Consider the following 14,502-nt stretch of genomic DNA (forward strand, 5'->3'; position numbering starts at 1 on the left):
ATGACCGTAAACACACCAGCCAGATAGTCTGCGCATGCTCTAAGATTGAGGCTAGGGATGCTGTTTGGGCCAGCAGCCTTGCGAGGGTTAACAAGTTTAAATGTTTTACTCACATCAGCCTCGGAGAAGGAGGGCGGGGGGAGACGCAGTCTTTGTTAGCGAGCCACGACGGTGGCACTGTATTATCTTTAAAGTGGGCAAAGGTGTTTAATTTGTCTGGAAGCGTGACGTCGGTGTCCGTGACGTGGCTGTTTTTGTTTTTGTAGTCCGTGATTTCCTGTCGACCCTGCCACATACGTCTCGTGTCTGAGCCGTTGAATTGCGACTCCACCTTGTCACTGTATTGGCATTTCGCTTGTTTGATTTCCATGGTTAAATGCAGTGGATCGCGCTTTCAATTTTGCGAAAATGCCGCCATCCATCCACAGTTTATGGTTAGGGTAGGTTTTAATAGTCACAGTGGGTACACCATCTCCAATGCACTTCTTCACCAAGTCAGCGTATAGGTCAATGTTGTTTTCTGAGGCTGACCGGAACATATTCCAGTCCGCGTGATCAAAACAATCTTGAAGTGTGGCTTCCGATTGGTCAGACCAGCGTTGAATGGTTCTCGTCACTGGTACATCCTGAGTTTCTGCTTATAAGACGGAATGAGCAAGATGGCGTCGTAGTTGGATGTGCTGAAGGGAGGGCGGGGGAGGGCTTTTTATGCATTGCAGAAGTTAGAGTAGCAGTGGTCGAGAGTATTAGCCCTGCGTGTTGTGCAATCAATATGCTGATAGAATTTAGGTAGCCAAATATGCCTTGATAAAATCCCCAGCTACAATAAATGCAGCCTCGGGATATATAGATTCCAGTTTACATAGCCCAGTGAAGTTCCTTGAGGGCCATCTTGGTGTTAGCTTGAGGGGGAATGTACACAGCTGTGACTATAACTGACGAGAATTCTCTTGGTAGGTAAAATGGCCGGCATTTGATTGTAAGGAATTCTATGTCGGACTTGAGTTCCTGTATGTTGTTGTGATTATACCATGAGTTATTAATCATATAGAATACAACCCGCCGTTCCTCTTCCCAGAGAGGTGTTTATCTCTGTCAGCGCGATGCATGGAAAAGCCTGGTGGCTGATGCGATTCCGACAACATATCCAGAGAGAGCCATGTTTCCGTGAAACAGAGACTGTTGCAATCTCTGATGTCTCTCTGGAAGGCAACTCTTGCTCGAATTTCGTCTACCTTGTTGTCAAGAGACTGGACATTGGCGAGGAGTAAACTCGGGTGCGGTGAGCAATGTGCACGTCTACAAAGCCTGACCAGAAGGCCGCTCCTTCTGCCCCTTCTGCAGCGCAGTTGTTTTGGGTCGGCTACTAGGATTAGACTCATTGTGGTGGTGGTCCGAACAGAGGATCTACTCCTGGAAAGTCATATTCCTGATCGTAATGTTGGTAAGTTGATGTTGCCCTTACATCCAATAGTTATTCCCGGCTGTATGTAATAAGACTTCAAATTTCCTGGGGTAACAATGTAAGAAATAATACATTAAAATACGAAATACTGTTTAGTTTCCTAAGAACGCGAAGCAAGGCGGGGCAAACGTCTCTGTGGGCCATTGTGGGCCTAAGGCCAAGACAATATGAAGACACAGTAATAAATTCAACCACACCTTTGTTTCATCTCAAAGCTAGAGAGCAACCTATTTCTAGTGAAGTTCACAAAACATATTGCATGTAACAAACAGTTACATGACCTACAACATGGTCAAGCAAGGTAATTTTTCCGACATTTTCAGACTACTGAACAACTATTGATTTAGAACACCAGTGAGTTACCGCAAGTGGCAAAGAACGTAAGCTAAATATGATGTGGCTGTTCGTGTGTGTGTGTGTGTGTTGTGTGTGTGTGTGTGTGTGTGTGTGTGTGTGTGTGTGTGTGTGTGTGTGTGTGTGTGTGTGTGTGTGTGTGTGTGTGTGTGTGTGTGTGTGTGTGTGTGTGTGTGTGTGTGTGCGTGCCTGCATGTGTAGAAAAAACTTGTTGACACCCCACTTGTATGGAGATGCCAACACCATCCTCCCCGCTTTCATGTTTACAGTACACATTTTTTTTACCTAGGCTACCTGGCCAAAATGCTTGCTCGCTAGCCTAACTTCCTTTAGGTAGTTACATTAGTCTTCTACATCTGGCTACATATTGAACTTCCATACTCTCAGTCCAGGGGCACAATGTAGGAATTTATGGTTGGATCAGAATCCCCATTATAATTATTGTCCAAATACGGAGAATTAATTAAAACCACAAGTCCAAATCACTATCTCTATCCATGGCTAATTTAGGAAAGGGCCAATTTTAGCTAGCTAGCTAGTCACTGGAGGACAACAACACGACGAGATGCAACAATTCAAGTCGTTTCTGTCAATTAAGTATTTATCTTAATGCGATGTGATAGGAGTGAAGCCAAATCCAAACTGGCTTCCCTTGACACTTTATTTTGGTGCGCCAGGACCATTCACAGTTGAGCTGACTCAGTTTAGCTCAATGCTGATTGGGTATTAACTTATACTTTTTTTCAATAAGGGAGGCCAAATGCTTCTCTGGCTTCCCTTGCATTAAACGTTATGGGCAGCAACAATGTCATACTCTTTATGACAAGACAGCATCAGATAGATGGCCAACACATACAGAGACAGAGGGAAGCTGTTTCGCTAGCTGACATGCTTTCTCCAGTGAGAAACATTCAGCCTCTTGCGAATTGAAGGAAAATTATGAAAACACAGAGAGATGAAAGAAAATGTATTTTATATGTTTTTTTCTTTTTTCTAGGTAAATGTTTTTTGGGGAAGCCTGACTTCCCTTGGCATCCACGAATACACTCCACTGCTTTTCCTTATCCTGCCCAGAGACTAATAGGAATTGATTTATTTGAGCTCTCTGGGAGGTGTAAATTACAGTTTATCCTCAATTAGGCTTCAATGACTGGTAAAAACTGCAAGCTAATTGGCAAGAGAGGAAGAAAGTAATTAAAGAAGCGCGAGAGAAGGAGAGGAAAAAAAGTGTGGTACTTTGTCAGTGTATTTGTTTGATCAACAGCACTCTCTGGTGGCCATAGAGGAAGTGAATCTGAAGACCTCAGAACGGACCTTTATGGCTTCAGAGCAAGACTGGCATGTAGTGGGGAAAGATTAACTTCATATCCCATGATGCAGTGTACTGTACTTTTGTACTGCTCCTCATGTTTTAAATGTTCTGAGTATGGAAAAAGGTCTCTTGCTACTTTGGAAGTCAACACAGAATTTGCATGGGTCAGTTATAATGTCTGCAATACATTCTGATAACAGGTGCATTGACACAACAGTCTTTTGTGAGTCAGTCCCTGCGTGCAAATATTATATAGCCAAGTCTAGGTTTGACCATTTGATCACTGGCATTTTGTTCTGACCAACTCAGTGGCCTTGTTGTTTGAGTGTCCACCCGGATATTGGAAGGTTGGGAGTTTGATGCCCTGATGAGTCATATCAAAGATGGGACCCAATGCGGCTCTGCTTGGCACACAGCATTGAGGAGATTGGGTTTAATGTTCTGTGATACATTAGCGTCCAGGGGGTCCATCAAGCTGCCTCATGCTACAGAAACAGGAGATAGGCTCCTGTTCCTATGAGCCGTTCCAGCTTGCACACTCCAAGGCCCGTGCAAGGTTAATGACTAATTACTTACTAATTGTGTTCTGAATCCTGTTAAATAGTCCAATAGCACCCAGGATGGTCTTAGTGCAGCAATCCAACAACAAACTCCAGGCACCAAGTAGAGCGCAAACACAGTCTTGTGTTACTGTCTAGGAACTGTGGTTGATGAGGTGATTTGCATTGATATCAGTCCCATTGTAGATGGTCTTCTCCAGAAACAAAAGGTAATTCTGTATGTTAGGCAAAGTAAAGACGGTCACTCACTCCTCGCCAATGGAACTCAGTGCATGACCAGAGAGACTCAGCACAAGAGGTAAAATACTTCATTCATTTCAATAATGTAATGTTATAGGCTAATGTATTTAATTATACTGTCAACAGGTTAAACAAATGTTATTCAATTCTTTGTGTAAAGTTTTCTAGGTTTTGACATTATTGAGAATGCCCTGAAGTAAATATTGTTTTTAGGTTTAATTTACATTTGAACCCATTTCTATTTGGATTAACTCTTTCGATGAATTAATAGAAACTGAATGAAGTCTCCTATCTCTGTCAGATGGTACCTATGAAAACGATGACAGGGACAGGCCTCTATTCGCTTGCTTGCCTTCTCATCAGTAAGGAACAATCCTGTTACCATTTTTTTTTATCAAGTTGTTTGTTATTACCTTGTGAATATTATGGATTCTTCTTCCTCCCCATATCAAATGTTCTACTATGTATACCTCTCTCTCTTTCCCTTTATCCTGGCACTCAATCTTCCATCCCTCTTTCCCTCCTCGCCCTCCACACTCCCTCTCCCTTTCCCTCTATCCGCCTCACTATTCTCTCTCTATCTCTCTCACCTTGCTCTCTCTCTCACTGAAGGCAGTGTCCGTTCTACCTGTGTTCCTTTGGAGTGTCTGAGGTGTGACATAATCCCCTCACCTGAAGTGTCTGGGAATCACAAAGCAGATGAGGGTAAACCCTTCACTTTACATATTACCCTGACATTTTATCTTTCAAATCAGACCATTATAGTATTCGAGCTTAGTGTTCCTGTGTTAACTTGACCTTTCTTGAAACTCCGACAAACTCTAACTATGGCTGCTCTGAAAATATAATTTTTTTTATAACTCTCCCTCAGCCACCTGTGAACACCTGTGCTCCAACACTACCCAATGTCTCAATAACACTGGTCAGTATTAATTTCATATCAGTCAGTATACTCACTACCTCCAATACATAGTTGAGTTCTCCATTTTGATATGGTGGTTGTAGAAATGTTAATTAAATATGAATGTATACAGTACCTGTCAGGCCCTGACCTTAGAGAGACTTTTTTATTCTCTATTTGGTTAGGTCAGGGTGTGACTTGGGTGGGAAAATCCATGTTTCTATTTCTTTGTTGGCCTAGTATGGTTCCCAATCAGAGGCAGCTGTTTATCGTTGTCTCTGATTGGAGATCATACTTTGGCAGCCCTTTTTCCCACCTTTGATTGTGGGATCTTGTTTGTGTGTAATTTCCTTCTGCACTGCATGTAGAGTTACGTTCATTTTTTGTATTTTGTTGTTTTTCGGTGTCATTTTAATAAAAGTAAAATGTACGCCTACCCCGCTGCACCTTGGTCCAATCCATCTTTAAACGATCGTGGCAGTACCAGTCAAAAGTTTGGACACACCTACTCATTCAAGGGTTTTTCTTTATTTTTAACTATTTTCTGCATTGTAGAATAATAGTGTAGATATCAAAACTATGAAATAACACACATGGAATCATGTCGTATCCAAAAAAACTATTAAACAAATCAAAATATATTTTAGATTCTTCAAAGTAGCCACCCTTTGCCTCGATGACAGCTTTGCACACTGTTGGCATTCTCTCAACCAGCTTCGTGAGGAATGCTTTTCCAACAGTCTTGAAGGAGTTTCCACATATGCTGAGCACTTGTTGTCTGCTTTTCCTTCACTCTGCAGTCCAACTCATCTCAACCCATCTAAATTGGGTTGAGGTCAGGTGATTGTGGAGGCCAGGTCATCTGATGCAGCACTCCATCACTCTCCTTCTTGGTTACAGCCTGGAGGTGTGTTGGATCATTGTCCTGTTGAAAAACAAATCATAGTCCCTCTAAGCGCAAACCAGATGGGATAGTGTATCGCTGCAGAATGCTGTTATTAAGTGTGTCTTGAATTCTAAATAAATCACAGACAGTGTCAACAGCAAAGCACCCCCCACCATCGCACCTCCTCCATGCTTCACGGTGGAATCCACACCTGTGGAGATCATCCGTTCATCTACTCTGCGTCTCACAAATACACGGCAGTTGGAACCAAAAATCTCAAATTTGGACTCATCAGACCAAAGGACAGATTTCCACCGGTCTAATGTCCATTGCTCGTGTTTATTGGTGTCCTTTAGTAGAGTTTTCTTTGCATCAATGTGACCACGAAGGCCTGATTCCCGCAGTCTCTTCTGAACAGATGATGTTGCGATGTGTCTGTTACTTGAATTTTCTGAAGCATTTATTTGGTCTGCAATTTCTGAGGCTGGTAACTCTAATGAACTTATCCTCTGAAGCAGAGGTAACTCTGGGTTTTCCTTTCTTGTACCGGTCCTCATGAGAACCAATTTCATCATAACACTTGATGGTTTTTGTGACTGCACTTGAAGAAACTTTCAAAGTTCTTCAAATTTTCAACATTGAAATGAATGATGGACTGTCATTTCTCTTTGCTTATTTGAGCTGTTCTTACCATAATATGGACATGGTCTTTTACCAAATAGGGCTATCTTCTGTATACCACCCCTACCTTGTCACAACACAACTGATTGGCTCAAATGCATTAAGAAGGAAAGAAATTCCACAAATTAACTTTTAACAAGGCACACCTGTTAATTGAAACGATTTCCAGGTGACTACCTCATGAAGCTGGTTGAAAGAATGCCAAGAGTGTGCAAAGCTGTCATGAAGGCAAAGGGTGGCTACTTTGAAGAATCTGAAATATAAAATATATTTTGATTTATTTAAAACTTTTTTGGTTACTACATGATTCCATGTGTGTTATTTCATAGTTCTGATGTCTTCACTATTATTCTACAATGTAGGAAATAGTCAAAATAAAGATCAACCCTGGAATGAGCAGGTGTGTCTAATCTTTTGACTGGTACTGTATATATCTGTCTCTCTCTGACAAAATGTCTCTGAGATAACCAGAGACAGGGACTCTGTGCTGTCCTAATTTGTTTCTCTCTGATATTCTCTCCTTCCTCTTTCAGATGTAGAGAATTGCATAAAAGGTATTGTACAGAAGGTGACCTAGGGGAATGTGACAAACAAAACAAAAATCACAAAACTCTGGCCCCTATCTATGACAAACAATATATGCATTTTGTACAACTCTTTTTAACCCCTCTTTAACCACTCTTCGATTCAACAGATTTTGAAGTGTTTCTGAACACCAGTAATGGATTTGAAGTGGAGGAGGGTGATGACCTCACAATGGAGTGTGCCCACGACTTACCGGTGAGAGATCATATCCTGCTGGTGTTTGTCTGGCTGAAGGATGGGCTTCCCCTGGAGGGCGAGAACAATAGCACGGTGACCTTGGAGAGGATAGGCATAGATACCCCTGCCGAGGGGAAATACACCTGCACCATCCAGAGTCCCTGTGGCAACTTCACCTCAGATCCAGAAGAACTTGAATTTAAAGGTAGACACACTCGCCAGTCATATTTGGGACTTGAAAAGTCTGTTTCTACTCATAATCAAATCAAATCTAATTGTATAGTCATATGCGCCGAATACAACAGGTGTAGTAGACCTTACAGTGAAATGCTAACTTACCAACCAACATTCTAGTTTCAAAAAATACAGATAAGAATAACAGATAAAAGTAACAAGTAATTAAAGAGCAGCATTAAAAAATAACAATATATACAGGGGGGTGCCGGTAGAGTCATTGTGCGGAGGCACCGGTTAGTTGAGTTAATTAGTGACTATGCATAGATGACAACAGAGAGTGACAGTGGTGTGGAGAGGGGGGGAATACAAATAGTTTGGGTAGACATTTGACTAGATGTTCAGGAGTCTTATGGCTTGGGGGTAGAAGCTGTTTAGACCTAGACTTGGAGCTCCGGTACCGCTTGCCGTGTGTTAGCAGAGAGAACAGTCTATGACTAGGGTGGCTGGAGTCTTTGACAATTTGTAGGGCCTTCCTCTGACACCGCCTGGTATAGAGGTCCCGGATGGCAGGAAGCTTGGCCCCAGTGATGTACAGGGTCATTTGCACTACCCTCTGTAATGCCTTTGCGGTCAGAGACCGAGCAGTTGCCATACCAGGCAATGGTGCAACCAGTCAGGATGCTCTCAATGGTGCAGCTGTAGAACATTTTGAAGATCTGAGGACCCATGCCAAATATGTCTGATGGGGAATAGGTTTTGTCGTGCTCTCTTCATGACTGTCATGGTGTGCTTGGACCATGTTGGTTTGTTGGTGATGTGGACACCAAGGAACTTGAATCTCTCAACCTGCTCCGCTGCAGCCCCATTGATGAGAATGGGGGCGTTCTCGGTCCTCTTTTTCCTCTAGTCCACAATCATCTCCTTTGTTTGATCACGTTGAGGGAGCGGTTGTTGTCCTGACATCAAACGACTAGGTCTCTGACCTCCTCCCTATAGGCCGTCTCATTGTTGTCGGTGATCAGGCCTACCACAGTTGTGTTATCAGCCAATTTAATGATGGTGTTGGAGTCATGCCTGGCTGTGCAGTCATGAGTGAACAGGGAGTACAGGAGGGGGCTGAGCACGCACCCCTGAGGGGGGCCTATGTTGATGATCAGCATGACGGATGTGTTGTTACCTACCCTTACCACCTGGGGCGGCCCGTCAGGAAGTCCAGGATCCAGTTGCAGAGGGAGGTGTTTAGTCCCAGGGTCCTTAGCTTATTGATGAGCTTTGAGGGCACTATGGTGTCGAAAGCTGAGCTGTAGTCAATGAACAGCATTCTCAAATCGGTGTTCCTTTTGTCCAGGTGGGAAAGGTCGGTGTGGGGTTCAATAGAGACTACATCATCTGTGGATCTGTTGGGGCGGCATGCAAATTGGAATGGGTCTAGGGTTTCTGTGATGATGGTGCTGATGTTAGCCATGACCAGCCTTTCAAAGCAATTCATGACTACAGACGTGAGTGCTTCGGGTTGGTAGTCATTTAGTCAGGTTACCTTAGTGTTCTTGGGCACATGCACTATGGTGGTCTGCTTAAAACCTAGCGTCCCACCTGGCCAACATCCAGTGAAATTGCAGAGCGCCAAATTCAAAAACAGAAATACTCATTATAAAAATTAATAAAACATACAAGTGTTATACATCGGTTTAAAGATTAACTTCTTGTTAATCCAACTACGGTGTCAGATTTCAAAAAGGCTTTACGGCGGAAGCATACCATGTGATTATCTGAGAACAGCGCCCAGCAGACAAATCATTACAAACCGTTACCAGCTAAGTAGAGGAGTTTCACAAGTCAGAAATAGCAATACAATTAATCACTTACCTTTGATGATCTTCATATGGTTGCACTCACAAGACTCCCATTTACTCAATAAATGTTTATTTTTGTTCGATAAAGTCCCTGTTTATATCCAAAAACCTCAGTTTTGTTTGCGTGTTTTGTTCAGTAATCCACAGGCTCAAACGCAGTCACAACAGGCAGACGGAAAATCAAATAGTATCCGGAAAGTTTGTAGAAACATGTCAAACCATGTTTATAATCAATCATCTGCCTGACGTCGTCAATATAAAAGGTAAACAAGAAAGGTGCGCTCTCGGTCGCGTGCATTGAAAACCTCTGGGACACTCATTCAGAGTGGTCTTACTCTCTCATTTTTCAGAATACAAGCCTGAAACAATTTCTAAAGACTGTTGACATCTAGTGGAAGTCATAGGAAGTGCAATTTCAGTCCTAAGTCAATGGATACTGTAATGGCATTCAATAGAAAACTACAAACATAAAAAAATCCCACTTCCTGGATGGATTTTTCTCAGGTTTTCGTCTGCCAAATCAGTTCTGTTATACTCACAGACATTATTTTAACAGTTTTGGAAACTTTAGAGTGTTTACTATCCAAATATATTGTGTGCATATCCTAGCTTCTGGGCCTGAGTAGCAGGCAGTTTACTTAGGGCACGCTTTTCATCCGGAAGTGAAAAGAGAGGTGGAAAAAGTCAGTGAAGACACTTGGTGGTTGGACAGCACATGCTAGCAGTACACGTCCTGGTAATCCATCTGACCCTGCAGCTTTGTGAATGTTGACCTGTCTAAAGGTCTTACTCACATCGGCTGCGGAGAGGGTGATCACACAGTCTTCCGGTACAGCTGGTGCTCTCATGCATGTTTCAGTGTTATTTTCCTCGAAGCGAGCATTGTTTTTGTTTTTTATCATCCGGTTGGCTTGTGTCACTGGGCAGCCCTCGGCTGTGCTTCCCTTTGTAGTCTGTAATGGTTTGCAGGCCCTGCCACATTAGATGAGCCTCAGAGCCGGTGTAGTACGTCTCGATCTTAGTCCTGTATTGACACTTTTCCTGTTTGATGGTTCGTCGGATGGCATAGCGGGATTTCTTATAAGCTTCCGGGTTAAAGTCCCGCTCCTTGAAGCGGCAGCTGTAGCCTTTAGCTCAGTGCAGATGTTTCCTGTGGTCACTGTGGGGACGACGTCATCAGTAAACTTATTGATGAAGCCAATGACAGATGTGGTGTACTCCTTCCTCAATGCTATTGGAGGAATCCCGGAACATATTCCAGTCTGTGCTAGCAAAACAGATCATAAATGGATCAGTCGATGTCACAGTATTTATTTTTAGTTACTACTCACTAAATGAGCCTGGTGTGACAGTTACAAAAAAATTACGTGTTCAATAGAATTCCTGAATTGCAATAACACCCTGTGTTACTTCCTCTGTCTCCCACTGGGCTGTCGCTCTGTGCTGTCCCTCTGTCTGTCAGACCTGACAGTGGTGATCATTGTGATCTGTGGTGTGTCTGCTGTGGTGCTGGTCCTGGCCCTGGGCATGGGCGTCAAGATCATGCTGAAGAAGGACTTTGGTGAGTCATTCACAACAAGAGAAACAATGAATAAAACAACCGTAAATGTGTAACTTTGCATGTATATATATATATATATATATATATATATAAAATATTTTTTCTCTCTACAGCGAAGACCAAGACCAGGATGCAGCATAATACTCAGAACCTACGGAACACCGCCAACACAACAGAGTAGGGTTTCCTTTTTCCCAAAAACCTAGCCATTTTCTTCCTGAGAAAATTGCAAGCCTTTCCCGGGCATCCATGTATTCCCGTTAAAACAGGAAAGGCTTTTTAAAAGCAAATACAAATCTGATTCACTGTAAATGGAGAAACATACACACGTGTCTAATGGTTTCTTGCTCTATTTGTTGCAATTTAAAGGTCCAATGCAGATGTTTTTATCTCAATATCAAATCATTTCTGGGTAACAATTAAGTACGTGCAAGAATTTTGCTAGGACTGTCTGGGAGTGGTCTAGGTGGTGAGGGGAAACTGAAAATGTGCTTTTATTGGCAGAGAAGTTTGGAACTCTCTTTCTTATTGGTCTATTAACTAATTTACCGCCTGTTGATGTCACCAGGTGGGCCAAAACTTTTTTTTTAAACTGGAATTATCACAATTTTCACAAATTCACATTATTATTTGAAACTCTAGGAAATCACGTTTTTCTAGGCCTTAAATCAACATAAATTTCCTCAAAGTCACCACACCGTTTCGTTGATGTTGCCTAGTTTTCATGTAGGTCTATGAAGAACTGTCGGCCGACTGATAAAATATTGTTACAGCCTAGTGAAGATTACGGTCATAACCATGTCATAATATGTCATAATAGCTGACATAACTGTTATAATATGATAATAACGCTGTCGTGACGCTTATATTTCGGCCTGTTGTGACATATATTGCGTTATTTTATGGCTGGTTATTATGCAAAACATTCAATTACACCATAGCCTACATGTCTACAATACGTTTATGTTATATTTCTTGGTTGAAATTGACCATATTAAATGATCATTGTAATGGAGCACACATTGATGTCAGACATACACCTACCTCAATGCTCTCTTGCTAATGACTGGGATGAATGCAGGAGCAGATTTCAGGAGCAGGACAAGACACCCTCTTTTTGACTGATGATATAAGGGCCTATCTGTCTTATATTTGATATGTATTCGCGTTCCCATTAGCCACTGCAAAAGGCTTCAGCTACTCTTCCTGGGAAACATGACATAAGACATAGTACATAACATTATTAGTCAATGGACTTAACTACATACATGTAAAATGTAACACATAGCCTACATTTCAGTCCATACACACAATATCTAGGACAAATACCTGGTACAGTGCAAATTACAATACAATTTATGTAGAATGTCTGTGTCTCTTCACAGTCCCCTTTGTGCAGTAAAGTGTTATTTTAATCTGGTTCTGTTGCGAGCTTGAGCTGTATGATTAAGGTGGTCATAATGCTTCTTGACAGTGACATAAAGTGTATTTTGTTAGTCCAGGTAGAGTGACAAAGGGAGGTCATAATGCTTCTTGACAGTGACATAAAGTGTATTTTGTTAGTCCAGGTAGAGTGACAAAGGGAGGTCATAATGCTTTTTGACAGTGACATAAAGTGTATTTTGTTAGTCCAGGTAGAGTGACACAGGTAGGTCATAATGCTTCATGACAGTGACATAAAGTGTATTTTGTTAGTCCAGGTAGAGTGACACAGGGAGGTCATAATGCTTCATGACAGTGACATAAAGTGTATTTTGTTAGTCCAGGTAGAGTGACACAGGTAGGTCATAATGCTTCTTGACAGTGACATAAAGTGTATTTTGTTAGTCCAGGTAGAGTGACACAGGGAGGTCATAATGCTTCATGACAGTGACATAAAGTGTATTTTGTTAGTCCAGGTAGAGTGACACAGGTAGGTCATAATGCTTCATGACAGTGAGTATAAAGTGTATTTTCTATGTTATTTAAAATATGAAAAGGAAAAAAAAAAAACATGACTGTAAAGAATACAATACAACAACAACAACAACAACAACAAACAATGAACAAACCTTCAAACAAAAGGAAACCTCTTGGCAGGGAAAAACTGAATAAATAATAAATGTGTGTTTTAACACTCTTAACCAGCCATGAAATAACACAATATATGTCACAACAGCTGTAAATATATGGGTCATGACAGTGTTATGATCAGTGTTATGACAAGTTATGTCAGCTGTTATGACATGTTATGACCGAGTCATGACGTGTTACGACACTGGGTGTCAAGTAAAATGTTACCAAATTTACATTAGTCTTCGTCGACCTTTGACTGAAAGATGTCAGCCAGCTTTTTGGTCCTTTTCTCTCTCCTTACAACTGGCTATCAGGGGAATTTGCGACAGTTTGGGCTGTTTGTACTTAATGATACCTTTTGGCACGACATATCCAATGCACCACTAAACAAACAAATAAGCAAATAGTAGCGGAGATTCAGAACCGTGGATAGCAAACAACATGGAACAAATGTTGCAAATGTCCATTTCCTTGAGCACTTGTGTGGACACAAAGTAGGGTTGTCAGATGTTCTGTTAACTGTGAGTGGCCACAATTGATATTTCCAGCCTCTGCCAGTGCAGAGGACTGAAATCTCATACCTGTTACCGGTATTAAACCACCCAACAGAAGTATTTGGCTATTGACCAGGTCCAGAGAAACATACATACAGTACCTATTCAGTTTTCACTTGTTTATGCCTCTGTATCTGTGCATGTAGTAAGTAGACTTTACCTTGAGCCAGAAAACAAAGGTTAAGTCCTCAAACAAACCTGGATATTTCTGTCTGTCTCATTCCAGACTTTCAAAGTACTTTAAAAAAAAGGAATAACAATGTTTATTTTCTTGTAAATGTATTAAATTCCAGCCTAGATTATTGTCGCCCTCCACAACTCTTTCTAATGTGTGTGTTTGTTCCATCACTTGTGAGAAATTGCATTTCATTTAATAAACAAGTAAAGATTTGAAAAGATGACTATCAGAGTTTTCTAACTAAGTGCATGTGTGCGTGTGTGTGTGCGTGTGTGTGTATATGTGTGTAAGAGGCCTGGCCAGGCCAGGGCGGCTCTATTGTGTAACCAAGCGACGGGCTCTTAGCAACCAGATTAGCCACTCCTACTTCACAGCGTCTCCATTTAGTGGAGTAAAATCACCAGGAAATGCTGTAATCCTCTCTCGGGCCTATTGCATGTAATCCTACTGCCTGCATATATAGGGACACTGTGTGTGCTCTCTTTATTTATATGTGTTTTGGTGTGAGTGTGAATACTGTATGTGTTAGTGTGCGGGAAGAGAGAACAGTGGGTATGTGTTTGCAGTACCATATGGTAGTCAGGCTTAATTTTGTGTGTGTGTGCATGTGTGTACGCGTGTGTGTGTGTGTGTGTGTGTGTGTGTGTGTGTGTGTGTGTGTGTGTGTGTGTGTGTGTGTGTGTGTGTGTGTGTGTGTGTGTGTGTGTGTGTGTGTGTGTGTGTGTGTGTGTGTGCGTGTGTGTGTGTGTGTGTGTGTGTGTGTGTGTGTGTGTGTGTGTGTGTGTGTGTGTGTGTGTGTGTGTGTGTGTGTGTGTGTGTGTGTGTGTGTGTGTGTGTGTGTGTGTGTGTGCATGTGCGTGTGTGTGGTGGAGTGTCAGTTAGGCTGTTTCTTCAGTTTCCTCACTAGCAGGTGGCTCAGAGATAATCCAAGTAAAGCTCCAAGTGGGGATGGACGGAGGGAGG

At 42.0% G+C, this 14,502-nt stretch overlaps 1 protein-coding gene across 1 annotated transcript; it reads left to right on the top strand.

Annotated features, from left to right (window-relative positions):
- The first annotated feature begins 3,935 nt into the window (after window positions 1-3,935).
- LOC135527027 (uncharacterized) lies at window positions 3,936-11,577 on the top strand. Its single transcript, XM_064955684.1, has 8 exons — window positions 3,936-3,989; window positions 4,233-4,293; window positions 4,544-4,636; window positions 4,803-4,853; window positions 6,933-6,953; window positions 7,094-7,366; window positions 10,654-10,752; window positions 10,866-11,577. The coding sequence occupies exons 2-8, from the start codon at window positions 4,233-4,235 to the stop codon at window positions 10,931-10,933; spliced, it is 666 nt and encodes a 221-aa protein (XP_064811756.1). The 5' UTR covers window positions 3,936-3,989; the 3' UTR covers window positions 10,934-11,577.
- The last annotated feature ends 2,925 nt before the right edge of the window (window positions 11,578-14,502 follow it).

This window comes from Oncorhynchus masou, chromosome 32 (genome assembly GCF_036934945.1).
Source record: "Oncorhynchus masou masou isolate Uvic2021 chromosome 32, UVic_Omas_1.1, whole genome shotgun sequence".
Classification (NCBI taxonomy): Eukaryota; Metazoa; Chordata; class Actinopteri; order Salmoniformes; family Salmonidae; genus Oncorhynchus; species Oncorhynchus masou.